The sequence below is a fragment of the Clinocottus analis genome, unplaced genomic scaffold (assembly GCF_023055335.1).
Source record: "Clinocottus analis isolate CAN_PGR_092001 unplaced genomic scaffold, fCliAna1.0.p SCAF_15, whole genome shotgun sequence".
NCBI lineage: Eukaryota > Metazoa > Chordata > Actinopteri > Perciformes > Cottidae > Clinocottus > Clinocottus analis.
Window position 1 is genome coordinate 17,950,659 of NW_027175876.1, and position 13,353 is coordinate 17,964,011.

At 48.9% G+C, this 13,353-nt stretch overlaps 1 protein-coding gene across 1 annotated transcript in view; it reads right to left on the reverse strand.

The window, feature by feature from the left end:
• The window catches only part of tnfrsf21 (tumor necrosis factor receptor superfamily, member 21), a 41,521-nt gene that overhangs the window by 12,402 nt on the left and 15,766 nt on the right, over window positions 1–13,353 (reverse strand). Inside the window, exons 4-5 of the mRNA XM_068577567.1 lie at window positions 2,696–2,961; window positions 1,870–1,892 (exon numbers count right to left, since the gene is read on the reverse strand). Coding sequence (XP_068433668.1) covers window positions 1,870–1,892; window positions 2,696–2,961 — 289 coding nt within the window. The remainder of the gene's footprint in view (window positions 1–1,869; window positions 1,893–2,695; window positions 2,962–13,353) is intronic.

Consider the following 13,353-nt stretch of genomic DNA (forward strand, 5'->3'; position numbering starts at 1 on the left):
GGAGAGAGGGAGAGAGAGAGAGAGAGAGAGAGAGAGAGAGAGGGAGAGAGAGAGAGAGAGAGAGAGAGAGGGAGAGAGAGAGGGAGGGAGAGAGGAGAGAGAGAGAGAGAGAGAGAGAGAGGAGAGAGAGGGAGAGAGAGAGAGAGAGAGAGAGAGAGAGAGAAGAGAGACGGGCGAGAGAGAGAGAGCAGAGAGAGAGAGAGAGAGAGAGAGAGAGAGAGACGAGAGAGAGGAGGAGCGCGAGAGAGATAGAGGGAGGAGAGAGAGAGAGAGAGAGAGAGCGAGAGAAGAGAGAGAGAGAGAGAGAGAGAGAGAGAGAGAGAGAGATGGAGGTTCATGACTTCCTGCCAGTCCTGAGAATAATTTACTCCTTGAAAATAAGACATAACTCACTTCCTCGTTCCAGCCTCTCGTGTCCCTTCAGCTGTCGTCCACGCGGACCAGAGTTTGGTTTTTGGTCGTCGCCATCTTGGCTAATAAGATATTTCTTTGCAGTGAGAAGGATCGTAAAAGAAGCTTTGACCTGTTCGCGTCAGCAGTAAATATGATATTGTGTATAACTGGTCTTATGGTCTATTGTTCTTCACCCTGTTGACTTTATATCTTGACTTGTCGTTGTTGTTACTGACCCGTGAGCAGCGTGTTAAGGAGGATGTTCCTCCAGGACGGACGCTCGGTCTGCAACGCGATGCTGTCATGATCCACGCAGAGGACTTCTCCAAGAGAAACAGCACGGCTCTTTAATCAGCTGCTCATCCCGATCACGCCAAACAGCAACCGGCTGCTATTAAAAATGTATTTATCGCAGCAATAAAGCGTGTATTTTCTTGCTTGTTGTTTGTGTACAGAGACTGAGATTAGTCAACTTCCTGTCTACAAGTCAGAACACATCTGGATGCTTTTCAAGAGTCGAGTGAGACTTCTGGTCGCGTACGCTACACACATCGCAGCGCTGGTGGTTCTGGGTAAACATTTCTCTCCAGGCTGGTTGAACGCTGCGGCTGCACTGACGCCAGCTTTGATACTGGACCCGTCTGCTTTGTGAACTCACTTCCTGAGCAGCTGCCTCATGGTTTCCAGTAGAAAGGACATCTCACAAGGCGCGCTGCAGCGGGTGTCCACATACCACGACGTCTTCCTGTCGTCTTATCCAAAGGAAAACCACCGCAGGAGACCAGCTACTCATTATTAAGCTGCGATGAAATACAAATTACAACGATGACTAAGAGCTGAGACACTGAGATGTCCAGATTTAAGCAACAATGCTGAGACTGTGCAGCGCTGACCTCTAGCAGAGCAGCCAAGGACACCGAGATATGAAATGTCACACGGCAAAGTTATTAGAGAGAAGGAAGAAGTAAGTGAGCGGTGACGAAGGATTAGGTGTATCACTGGTCTTTGTGAGTGTGTGTGTGTGTGTGTGTGTCGTCTCGCTACACGCGTGCACCAGGCTCACATGCTACTACACGTGTGCAGGTTTCAGAGGAATAAAAGCATCAGACGTGTGTTTGTGCAGTCGAGTGTTGAGCTGGACAGGAATGAAGGTTTGTGGACCTTCAGTCTGGATCACAGGACTAGAACGCGGGCAGAGCGTGTGTGTAGCGTGCTAACGTCACATTACCTCATATTTACATGTACACACATCAACTTACACTCGCGGTGTTTTGTGCATTACCTCCGTTGTCTCGCTCCAACACAGGTCTTACATCTTTCATGTTTCTATCGCGGACGCAGGACAACGTGGAGCTCAAAGCACTTTCTCACCACAACAACCGTTATTTAAATGTAAATGAACATTTAAATGTCTGTTCTGTTCTCATCTTGCTGGCGTGGTGTCACCGCGCTGCCTGACCCAGCAGCATCCGTCACGTCGCCATGCTGTACGCGTCGTCCTGCAGCAGAGAGCACACGCCGGGTTCAGCAGACACACAACGCCACCAGCCACAGTGAAAGCAAACGGTGTGCATGTGTACACAGCGCACTATGTAATCATCTCCACCAGAGGATCATGCGATCGTGTGTGAGTGAATGTGTGTGACTATCGGTCCGTCCACGGCGAGCCTCGCATCCTGCAGCCGACGGCATTTTATTTTGGTTTTGCCATTCACGGCTGCGAGCTCAAGGACCGCTCGACTCTCACTGTCTACAGATATATGTGTAGTTGCCTGTTTTTAAACTGCTCTCCATGGCCTGCTGACTCCTGACACAGCAGAGATAGTGTGTTTACTGCACACACACTCTATGGACACAACGCACCACAAGGAAATATTAGGGATACAAATCTAAATGTAGTATATCTGAATATACACTACCAGCAGAACCAATGCTTCAGATGTCCCGTTGGGTTTTCCATTCTGTCCACTTCCTCCCTCACGAGCTCACTCATCCCAACACACATTTTCCAGAACTGTAGTTTTTCTGTCGAGTGTGTAATCACTGCTTTAGCGTCACATCTGCTTTAAAGAGAGGAATGCAGCTGAACCACAGCGACCGGCTCCAGCGCGACGCACAGCTTTCCTCACAGATTAGGTTTCAGTTGGATGCAGAGAACAGCGTGTGCTGCAGCGAGCGCCAGCCGTGGTGACGGAGCCGCAGATGGAAAAGATGTGTGCACAGGAAAGGGTCGAGATGTTTCCCTGCACCTTCCAGTAAGACCTGTTCAAACCGGCCTCGCCCACACCTCCGTCCGGCCTACCTGTGGGTTGTCCTCCATGACGCAGCGGATCTTCTCCACCACGTCGATGCGGCGCTGTCTGTGCAAGGCGTTGATCAGCTTGGCCAGGTTGGCGTCGGCGTCCCGGATGGTCCAGTGCTGCAGCGCGGCGTACGCCCGCTCGTGGTCCGACGAGTAGCCGTTGGAGAAGGCGGCCACCTCCCGCTCCGTGGCGTTGGCCAGCGACTGATAGACGTCGATCCACTGGGAGCCCACCTGGGCCGCCACCAGCTTCAGGATGTCCACCCCTGAGCAGAGGACGAGAAGTTAGAGAGCAAAAACCGAAAGGGTCACGACCCTGAATGCCAGGGTTTTCAAACGGAAACGCCCACTCAGTGACGCAGTCATCAAGTAAGACAACAGCAGAAGACTGCATTTTATATTTTAGCCGCCTGAGGCCACATAAACCAAAGGAAATATGAGTTTACGTGCATGTGACTTTAGAATAGCGTTCTCCCTCCGTCCTGCCCTCTCCAACGGGGAGCTGCAGCTCTGCTCTCTGCAAAGCCACCAGACTCCTTTGACAAAAGCAGTGATTTACCAGGAGAGTTGCTGGTTCAACGCTGCCTCTCGCTCGGTTAGTTACTAACGGGCGTCCACTGCGCTACGTTGCTTAGCTTTATTGAAGCGTGGGTACGTACGACATGCAGCAGCTTCATGTGCAAACACACGTTGTCTCACTGGGAGATTACCCATCATGCCTTTTAAAGTCTGAAAGAAGAACCTGTGATCATTTCTTGATTCAGTATTTCTTACAAACGAGACCTGGACGATTGCTGGATTTCCTCTCCGTTGCAGAACGTAGCTGTAAGTTAACTAACAGGATGCAGCAGCAAACAATTGCCTCATTTCTAACTAATGGAGCCCTCGTGCTAAGCACCACACAATACTCCATTGTTCTCTTTCTGTCAGCGGCGCTGAACGTCTATATGGTGTGCGTCTGGAATTACACCGTCGCAGCTCGGGCCTCGCCTTCAGAGCTCGTGATCACTCACACAACACAGCGCTGATGGCTGCAGACACAGAGGTCTGCGTGCACCTTCCATGATTATTATTACTGCTAACGCAGGCTGCCGTACGCTCGGACAAGATGGCACGTGTGCGGCACTGGAGTGCAGGACAGATTTTCCAATGGAGGCAATAAAGTATATTTTATCTCATCTTTCTGTCATGAGGTATGAGGTCATCATAACGGCAGAGGCCGTGGACATTTGGCATGACGGTGGTCTTGTTTAACGAGATATGGTGAAGGAAAAGGCTCAGAGGAACACGTCCTCCACTTAGTGGAGAACAGGTGGATGAGCGGTCGCCCCGTTACCAGAAGGTTGCTGGTTCCACCCCCATAGTTCACGCGTCACAGCGTCTCTGAGCACGACACCTGGTTGCTCCCTGCTCCTGGATGAAGGATTCTTTAGCTTCAACGCAGAGAAGAACTTCCCCAAGGGGATTAATAAAGTACATGTTGAACTGTGCAGAAGAGCCAGTGGCTCCTCTTCGGGGCGTCCACGTGAGTCATGAGGCAGCAGCCCTCGAGGAGCTCCCAGAATGCTCTGCACCGGATCCTCTGAACCAACACACCGGGTTATGCAACAGGCATCAGGCTTTGATCCACCTGGATCAGCTGAGGCAGCCTCTTGCTTCAGTCTGAAGACACACAGCTGCTGTGTGGCTGGAAGCAGCACACACACACACACACGCACACGCACGCACACACACACACACACACACACACAGTCAGCCATCTGGAAGACACACAGCTGCTGCTCCACTGAGGCTGTGAGTCCTAAAGATGTGTGTGTTCACACCCAACAGGTCACGTTGGGTCGACCAGAGGAGAATCAAACTCATTAGCATCGTAGCATTAGCATCGTAGCATTAGCATGCTTCTGTTTGTTGGTTAATTGAAGCTCGCACCACAGTCTTTCAAGAAAGACCAGTTTGTGTGAACAGCTCACACGGACTCACAAGTGTTTGTGTTGCATAACCGGTGCAGGAGGTTCACTGCAGCAGCAGCTTGTTGACACCTGCTGTGATTTAGCTGATGCTCATAGACAACAACATGGAACCAGTCAGAGAGACTGCAGTTAGCATGTAGCATCTAGCTATCTTACGTTCGCTAACCTGAACACACTCATGAGGTTAGTACAAGTTTGCTTTGCTGGTTTTGGGAATTCATTTTTTTTTTTTGATGGTATCTGACTACATGGTGCATGTTGCCATGGAAACACTGCGCAATCTGACCAACTTATTGTTGCAGAATGTGTCAGGATGGACACACACACACACACACACACACACACACACACACACACACACACATCCTGATCCGGGGCAGCAGCTCAGGCTCTCTGCTCCACTTCCTCTCTGACGGCTGCGTGACTGGACAATAACTTGGCTGCAGACATAAATGCTGACTCATGTGTTTGTCCAGCAGGAATATCAGGCCTCTGTGGTTTTGTGTGACGCAGAAAAAGCCTCTGCTGACACGCGTGTGTGCAGAAGCCGCGGTGTGCCGTCGGGGTTCTGGACCACGGAGCCTCGTGTTGTCGCTTCGTGATCCTCATGAAGTATTTAATATTAGGTTTATGGGTATTTCACACCTCTGATATGATTGGTTAAAGCTCAGATAGGTCCATTTGTTTAATTGTTTCTGGTTGTGTAAATTCACTGCCGCCTCGTGCTTCCTGGTGGCCGTTACACTTCCAGAGCGTCGGCACAGAATGAAGGTCACCTTGTGATCGGTACCGGGTCGATCCCTGATTAATGTCTGCAAAGAGCATGAATCCAGGATGATTCACAGAGATTAGATGGATGTAAGCCAGTGGTGGTAATTCATGACCTGACACACACACACACACACACACACACAATGTGAAGTCATCACACACACAGGGGCGGGTCCAGAACTGTCGTCCACAATTTGTTACAATTAATAATCAACTTTCTTGAACTGAAATCAGACTGTAGAAGCGGTTAAAGTTATAACAGAGATAACTCTCAGACTGCACAACGCTGTGGCAGAGAGCTGTCAATCACCTGGTAGCCCCGCCCCCTAAAGCGTCCCCTGCTTTATGGTCTGTTTGACTCTAAATGAGCATAATGTACTAAATGAACATCATGCTGTATAGATGAAGACTGGAAACGAGAGATTGGGACATAAACTCATGTTTACAGCACAGAGCTGTCCTGAAGGTGTCATTTCAGCACATAATGAGTCTCAGATTTTTCGTTAATATTTCTCGTGCTGTGGAAGCAACACCAGCGTGTCGTGTCCCATCCTCTCGAGTTGAAAACGAGTCCTCTTGTTTGGCGCTCGAGGTGTCAGGGACTTGATGAGCGTTTTTCCATCTGTCCAGTAACACTGCAGAGTTCAGTGTCGAGTTGTTTGGTTGCCACACAGGAAGCAGCAGCTCTTTACTTCTGTGGCAAAGTAGCTGTGAGAAGTTATCCGGTCAGACGGGAGGAAAGCACCCCCAACATTTTGGTCGCATTTGTTGAATTTTTCATTTATCAATCAAGCAATGAATAGATCTGACGAAAAAAACAGAGGACCATGTCGGGGCTTCAGTCCTCGGCCTTCAGGGTCTCTGCGGCCAGAGAAACACACTTCAGCCGCTCGTGTCCACAGCTGCATCGCTTGTGTCATCACCTTGAGCGCATGACCTCAGGTGAGCTCTGGAATACTAGTGGTAGATGGACAGGTCGATCAAAAGAATGATGTATTTTGGACAAACTGAGCATTTTAAAACAGTGTGGTTCAGGATGTTGGATCAGTTTGGCACCGTTGCACCTGGGGCCTCGTGCCTGAATCTTTCAAAGTCTGCAAACTCCTTTTGTGGGTTTAGGATGTCATTTAAGATGTGCAGGTTTTCTGCATTTAGGGGGAGAAAAAATATATTTTCTTAGCATAAGAATTTAGCTTTTACATAACCGTCACAATTAACGACAGTTAGGAATACTACATGTCATACACCACATATATATATTGAAGTATAATAATTAAAGCCTACTCAAACAGTACAATGCTAAACATTTCCTGGACCGTGTATGGACGCGCTGGTCCGGCTCAGGAGGACCGGCGGGTCGCTGGTCTCATGCAGGCGGTGTCGTGTCAGCCTCCATTCTAAACATAGACACGGCGTGACGTGACGTGACGTGACGTGACGTGACGTGACGTGACGTGACGTGACGTGACGTGACGCATGTGCCTGAAGAATGGCATTCACAGTTGTAGTCAGATTGCAGAGCCACCAACTCTCACGCTTTCACCGTGTGACACACGCTTTTTCATGGTTTCACTCGCTCACACGCCACACAACCAATATCTCTAAGTCTGAGGCGCGTTGGTTCCTTTTTAAACTCAGACAATAGGTGGCGCTAAGGAGCGCATCTGTAAACCTCTTCGCTGCACAGACATCCTGTTCACCACAAACAGACAGCCCAGAGAGACTAAAGTCGTGTCTACTACCAAACCCTCGCACACTTCCAGCCTGACCTCCAGTGTTCAGGACGCCACGCTGACAAAACCAGCAGAAGGACCCGGATGGAGCGCTGCAAACGGTCACTCAGTGCAGTGTGACGCGATGGACACGACTCGCGCTGAACGGGCGCCATCTTGGCTCCGTAGCGGAAGAGGAGGAGCCCTTTCACCAGCTTTTCATTCATTTATTTACATCCTCCTGCCGCGATTGTGGAGGTGTCGCAGTTTCCACTTGAGTTGGAGGAAGAGGAACACAGGGGACACAAAGAGGGCAGGAAGTGCGTTCAGTTTGTCAGTTTTAGTTTCGCGGGTATCGCGAGCAGATTCGCGTGCGTCACTTCCACCAGTTGGTTAACGTACGTGTCCCATCTGACACAGCGCCGACCAGAGACACAGTGCACTAGATGTTAGTGCTGCACTGGAGTGTACTTCTTAAAGTGTTCACTAGGAGACACGGCCTGAGGTCACGGGCTCTCAAGTCTCACACATTTAACGTGACTGTCACTCATTTCGGGCTTAAGTCCCGCCCCCCGGCACACAGCTGATCAGAGGCACGTATTGAGCTCTGGGATTGCATGACGTCACGTTGCTTTCGAGAGGAAAGGACGCGTTAGTGAGAGGAAATATCCCATCTTTGAAACTTGAGTTCTCTTGAATGCCAAACAAGACGAAGCATTCTGAACCTGCCTTTTTTCTCCTGCTTCTTTACAGCAGCGAGGCTTATGGAGGCTGCAGCATACACACACACACACACACACACACACACACACACACACATATATATATACATATATATGATGTGTTGGACTAAGATGAAACACAGATTACTGACAGCCAGATTATACTGAGGTAGTCAGGTTCTGAATTAAACACGCAAATAAAACAAAAGTAATTAAACGGACCTATGGATCCAACCGGTGATCTCACTCACACACACAGCGTCTTGTTATTGTGTGCAACATGAAGTAAAACACGCTGCCGTGTGCGTCAGCATCTTCCCGAATGCCCTTCTGTTTATCACATCGTCCTCTCACGCTCCTTCCACTCCTCAGAAACACACAACGTTAAACTGGTGAAACGTGTGTGTGGCTTTGTGGGATCACGAGTGCGGTTTACCTCCAACCAGGCAAACTGCTCCTCACAATCAAACCCAGGCTGCAGCCGGATCGGGCCACCTCGGCCCACCCTGGTGCCGCTCGGCGCAGCGCGCTCCAACACGTGGCGCCCCGCTGGGCTTGGAAGTGGAGCTTGGCATTATGAACGGTGTGGATGTTTAACGAGGGAGGATGCTGGGCAGGTAGAACGCTGTTTCCTGCATGTTTTCCTCCACGGTCTCAACTGACTCTGGCAAAACATGTTGTGAGTATTACGCCATGCCCTGCAGGAGGAATACAGGAATATCTAATCTCTCATCTAAAGATGCCTCTCCTGAGGTCCTCACCATGAGGACTTCAAACTCCCGACGCTTCACATGCTCCAACAGAGACCATCAGGTTGATGCTCAACCCTCAAGACTGGATCAACTCACTGAGTTGTGAAACTTTCTAAACCTGAAATAAAAGACAATTCCAAATCGTTGCTGTATCTTTCTTTGTTTTAGCAAGAATTCAAGTATAATCGGGAAGCCCCCCCCCCCCCCACACACACACACAGACACACACACACACACACACACACACACACCCACACACACACACAGACACACACACACACACACACACACACGCACACACCACCACCAAAAGTCAGTTATGTACACCTTTACTTACTGTTTACCTTCTAGGTTTTAATTTCGGACAATCCAAAACTTTTTCTCAGCCAATTTCAAACGTCTTATTCTCCAGTGTGTCTAAAACTATCAACAACAACGACAACAACAACAACAACAACAACAACAACAAAAACAAGCAGGGCTATGAAGCAGCTCCTGCTTGTTGCTTGAGCAAGACACCAAAAGAACTAAGGCACAGGACAGGTTTACTGTACTGGATCCTGATCTCACGCTGGAGGGAGTACCAGTCTGGTGCGTTCAGGGCTCCTTTAGCTTCGGGACAATCTGTACTGATTCTGTTCTCGTCTTATTGACTCGTCTTGTTATTGAATGCCTGGGCATTGGGAGCGTTCTCTTGGACGTCCTCTCCCTGGAGGCGTCACGTCCTGCATGCTTCGTCCCCTCTGCTCACCTTCACTGTGAAGCGTGGGCATCATCACACATCCGCACTGCAACGGGCCGATCACTCCAGACGCGACTTTTAAAAGCACAGCTGCTTCAAAATTGCCTTGAAAAAAACGCGCCGGGCGTTTATTATTTTTTTAAAAGAGAGGACGGCGAATACCATCATCTATTTCACGAATTGTGTCTGGAAGACGAGAGCTTTCAGTTGAACTTTGGGCTGATCAGCAGTCAGCTGCAGCGTCTTCTGAGCAGCAGAGTCGTGTCTCCATCGAGAATCGTGAAGCTCTTCATAATTAAATACCGCTAACATTAGCGCCTCGTCGGAGGCCATTTTCTTTTGAATTCCCGGCTGTTCACACCACAGGAACACAGGAAGGAGTAAGCCCCGCCTCCTGCTTGATCCGATTGGCTGCCTTGGCCGAGCGTGACAGTGACGAGCTGTGCGACTCTGTGCATTGCGCTTAAAAGTTGCGAATATTTTAACTTTTAAGCTCGCCGAAAAAACGCGAGAAAAACGTGACGCGCAGCGTTTAAAAGGCGCATGAAAGGCGTACCAGAGAAACACAACGGTTTAGCTAGCAACGCGTTTTGTCCGTCACAACATGGCGCAGCTGTTTGAGGACAAAGTAATGTCGGGCAACAGGGTATACAATCAAGGTCGTCTTACTGTAGCCTCAAGCTAACCTTTATACAACATTTTTGTGATTCCCTTTTTGTTTAATTTGTTTCCAGATGAACAAATAGGTTGTTCAGCTCTTGCGCAACAACAACCTGGCCCGTGGCCCTGGAAACCCTGTTTGGCCGCGCTGAGGAGGAGCAGCAGCTTTCACTACTTCCTGACCCGGCTCAGAGCTGCATGTGTGTGATCTGTGCTTTGACGTTTCCCTTTCTTTCCCCTTTATTGCCTGAGAGTTTTAACTGCTCTAGTAAAGGGGCATTACAACCTTCAAGGGGAGCCAGCCACGCACCTTGGAAGGATTAAGAAGCTGTTTTGTTTCATGCTCCAGAGAGTAAACAGCGGTGTGAAATGGCGATTTGAGTTGCATGTGCAGACATACATCAGGTAAATGCATTCACATGGGCGCAGAACTACTCATCCAATCAGGAGGCAAGCCATGAGCCCAACAAACAAACACACTGAAATGTACAAAGCTCAGTTTAGAAATCTGTCTTTTAATGCCATTAGGGCGTCATCACTGATAATCGATCTGTTTCCACATGTATGTGCCCATAGAGGCAGCATGAAGGTAACAATACTGAGTCTTTCTCAATGACAACACTGCTAAGTACGAGGTGATCAGCACCAGCCTCAGTGTCTTTGTTGGTGTATTTGAGTTGTGGGTTTATTAGTTATAAAAAGTATTGCATCTCTTTAATTTAAAGAAAATCTGTTCTGTCTGACATTGAAAACCACTATTTTGTACTGTACTGTTGTGTAATATTTACCTAGCTCCATTTTTGTAGTCCAGAGCGCAAAAGCGCTCTGGACGGTGATGGCGATGGACCGACTGTCCAGACAAGAAGCCAGTCGGGCTCTGGTGGCAATGATGTCACACATTGATGATTTGGTTGATCCTGCCAATTATCCCACTTATAGTTTGATAACTTTGATTATATCTTTGAGTGTTTTCCATATATTTTTTTTAGAAAATAACGTCGCTTTAAGTTTTTGACTCGAACAAAGTTGATGTTTTAATTACAGCAAAATCTTGTGATTCAGCACGACGTTGTCTGTCTTTTTTTCTTTGAACTTTAACCCTTTCACAGTGTGTTCAACGTTCATAAATCGTCACTGCTACATTTAGTTTGTCAACCCTCTTTTGTCATTTCTGGTTGCAAGAAAACGAGCTGGCGACGACCAAAAAGCCGAAGTTGTGGCTTCAAACGGAAGTCTGATGCCGTGATGAATGCCACTGCTTATAAACAGTCTATGACTATCACATTGTACAATTACACATGCAGAAGAGTCATCTACCATCTGCTCCATCCTGTTCACCAGATAGTTGTTTAATTCATCCACCAGACGTCTGAGTCTAGGTGGTAAGTGTACCGTCAGAATATTATGTGTTTTATTCCTAGAGAATAGGATCATAAGAGATAGTGAACCGAAACATTGAAGCTGTGGCCGTGAAACCAAAACATTGAGCTGAGAGATGTGAAGCTGAGAGGAATTGTGTAGTTGAACGACAACTCTGTGTTGAGATAAGAATAATAATCAGTGCATCTTTCAGGGAAATGATTTCTTCAGGCATTGCAATTAACACACAGTAACTTGAGACATGGGTTGGTGAAGACCTGCACTTTATCTCTTCTGGCGTCAAACAGGTTTCTTCAAATGTCTCTTCTTGCATTACCTTCATCCTCTCTACATTATGTCTTCAGGCTCTGGGTTAACAAGGGCTGCTATGTAACGGCAAACCGCAGTGTGGTGAGCCAGCAGCGCTCCAATACAACATTTCCTGCTGTCGAACTCACAACCACCACCTCCTATACACGCCCAGCACTGTCGCGCCATCTCCCTCTCTCTCTGCTCATTTCCCTGTGTCCGTATATCTCTCTCTGCCGTCCTGTGAGAGACCCGCTTGACCCACTAATGTGCCTTGCCAACCAAACAACAACCCTGATGCAGCTGAAACCAGATTATTCCAGTTCTCTGTGGCCAGGCAGAGGGAGCGGAGAGAGGGTGGCTTGGCTTTAACACACACACACACACACACACACACACACACACACACACACACACACACACACACACACACATACAGGGTTTCAAAGTGGAGAGTCGAGTGTCTCAGGCAGGAGGTGTCCTCTGGGTTTGGGTCTTTCTCTCTGATGGAAATCAAGACCTCAGCTGTGGGGCAAAATGTACTCTGTGTTGAAAGCCACAGTGTCAACAGACGGGCGTGAAAGAGGAGTGTGTGTCTGCAGGAATATCACTGGCAATAGAGAGAGAAGAGAAATCCCAAATTACCAAAACAAGCATCAGACACAGGAAGTTAAAAATGGCAAATAGAAGATGTAAGAAAGCTGGAGACAGGAAGCTGAGTGAGTAAAAGATAAGAATAAGAAACAACAAGAGCCAAACAGGAAGAGAAAATGTGTCAAAATAAAGGTACAAAGAAATGACAAAAGAAGAGAGAAGCAACTAAGAACAAGGAGTTAAAACAAGAGAGGAAGGAATAGAAACCAAGAGGAAATTGGAGAACCGAGAGCGGTGACGCAACCTGAGTGTGTGTGGGGTTGCATGGTGGTGACCGCAGGGTGGTACGACAACAGGGTCACGTCCTTGTGTGTGTGGGGTTGCATGGTGGTGACTGCAGGGTGGTACGACAACAGGGTCATGCCCTTGTGTGTGTGGGGTTGCATGGTGGTGACTGCAGGGTGGTACGACAACAGGGTCATGCCCTTGTGTGTGTGGGGTTGCATGGTGGTGACTGCAGGGTGGTACGACAACAGGGTCATGCCCTTGTGTGTGTGGGGTTGCATGGTGGTGACTGCAGGGTGGTACGACAACAGGGTCACGTCCTTGTGTGTGTGGGGTTGCATGGTGGTGACTGCAGGGTGGTACGACAACAGGGTCATGCCCTTGTGTGTGTGGGGTTGCATGGTGGTGACCGCAGGGTGGTACGACAACAGGGTCACGTCCTTGTGTGTGTGGGGTTGCATGGTGGTGACTGCAGGGTGGTACGACAACAGGGTCATGTCCTTGTGTGTGTGGGGTTGCATGGTGGCGACCGCAGGGTGGTACGACAACAGGGTCACGTCCTTGTGTGTGTGGTTGCATGGTGGTGACTGCAGGGTGGTACGACAACAGGGTCATGCCCTTGATTGTGTAACCACTGCTCTCCCATGTGCTGCAGGGCACAATTGATTGGGTCAGGAACCCACAGTGGCTCTCGATCGCATCCAGCGATGGTCCGACACGGCTCTGGAGCAGAACAAAGTGCGTCACCACACCCGACCGGGCCGTGTGGAGAACCACTG